This window comes from Antrostomus carolinensis, unplaced genomic scaffold (genome assembly GCF_000700745.2).
Source record: "Antrostomus carolinensis isolate BGI_N321 unplaced genomic scaffold, ASM70074v2 scaffold30209, whole genome shotgun sequence".
Taxonomy (NCBI): domain Eukaryota; kingdom Metazoa; phylum Chordata; class Aves; order Caprimulgiformes; family Caprimulgidae; genus Antrostomus; species Antrostomus carolinensis.
This window is the reverse complement of record NW_010338366.1, coordinates 1,600-2,384: the sequence shown is the minus strand read 5'-3', so window position 1 is coordinate 2,384 and position 785 is coordinate 1,600. Positions and strand designations below refer to the sequence as shown.

The following is a 785-nucleotide window of genomic DNA, read 5'->3' as shown; positions in this document are numbered from 1 at the left end:
GTGCAGCGGGCTGGGACTTGCTGGGCGCCGTTTCTAGCCATGACCTGTCTGCCAGGAGGAACCAGCAGAGCCTGTTTTCCCTTCCCGGCCCCCCCGACACTCCTTGGGTTGGACCCAGCAACCGGGAAAACCAAATTTAGCCTCCAGCCTGACCCAGCCATCAGTTGGGGCAGCTGGGAACCCATGGAGTGGGAGTGGGGTGCTGCAGGAGTTGGGGTGCCACCTCCACTCCTACCTCAGTTTCCCGATGAAGTTCTCTCCCCCCCGTGACAGGTCAGTGGGATCGATGGAGATGAGGTAGTTGGAGGTTTTGCTCTTCTTACGCTTCCTCCCGGCGAGGAGGAACACCTAGGAGGGTGGTGGGACAGTGTGGGGACAGGGCATTGTCATCCCCAGCTCGCCACCATCCCCAGCTCAATGCCCTGCAGTGGCTCAACAGGTCACTGCCATGATCTTGTGTAAGTCATGGGCTGAAGACGACCCCCAAAATAACAACCAAGCCATGGGGTGGGAGGGGCTGAGCCCACCCCAGCGTTAGCGTGTCTCTCCAGCCACCACTCGCTCATCATCCCAGGTACCACCAACATGGGGCATTTCCCAAGAGGAATTGCAGGAGTGGGGAGCAGCCCCATCCAGGACCCACCACCATGGTGGGATGCAGGTGGGCATTCCCCCTAAACCCTGAAGGTGCTCCCTGGGGTGGGTGCAGAGCCTCGGGGGTCTCCACACCCTCACCCCAACTCACCTTCTTGTCGTTATCCAAGTGGACGTAGTAGGTGGGATAA

At 60.0% G+C, this 785-nt stretch overlaps 1 protein-coding gene across 1 annotated transcript in view; it reads right to left on the bottom strand.

Moving 5' to 3' along the window:
• LOC104530802 (tubby-related protein 1-like) overlaps window positions 1-785 on the bottom strand; it is a gene marked incomplete at both ends in the record, with an annotated part of 3,515 nt that overhangs the window by 1,352 nt on the left and 1,378 nt on the right. Inside the window, 2 exons of the mRNA XM_029086877.1 lie at window positions 236-348; window positions 746-783. Of these exons, the coding sequence (XP_028942710.1) occupies window positions 236-348; window positions 746-783 (151 nt within the window). The remainder of the gene's footprint in view (window positions 1-235; window positions 349-745; window positions 784-785) is intronic.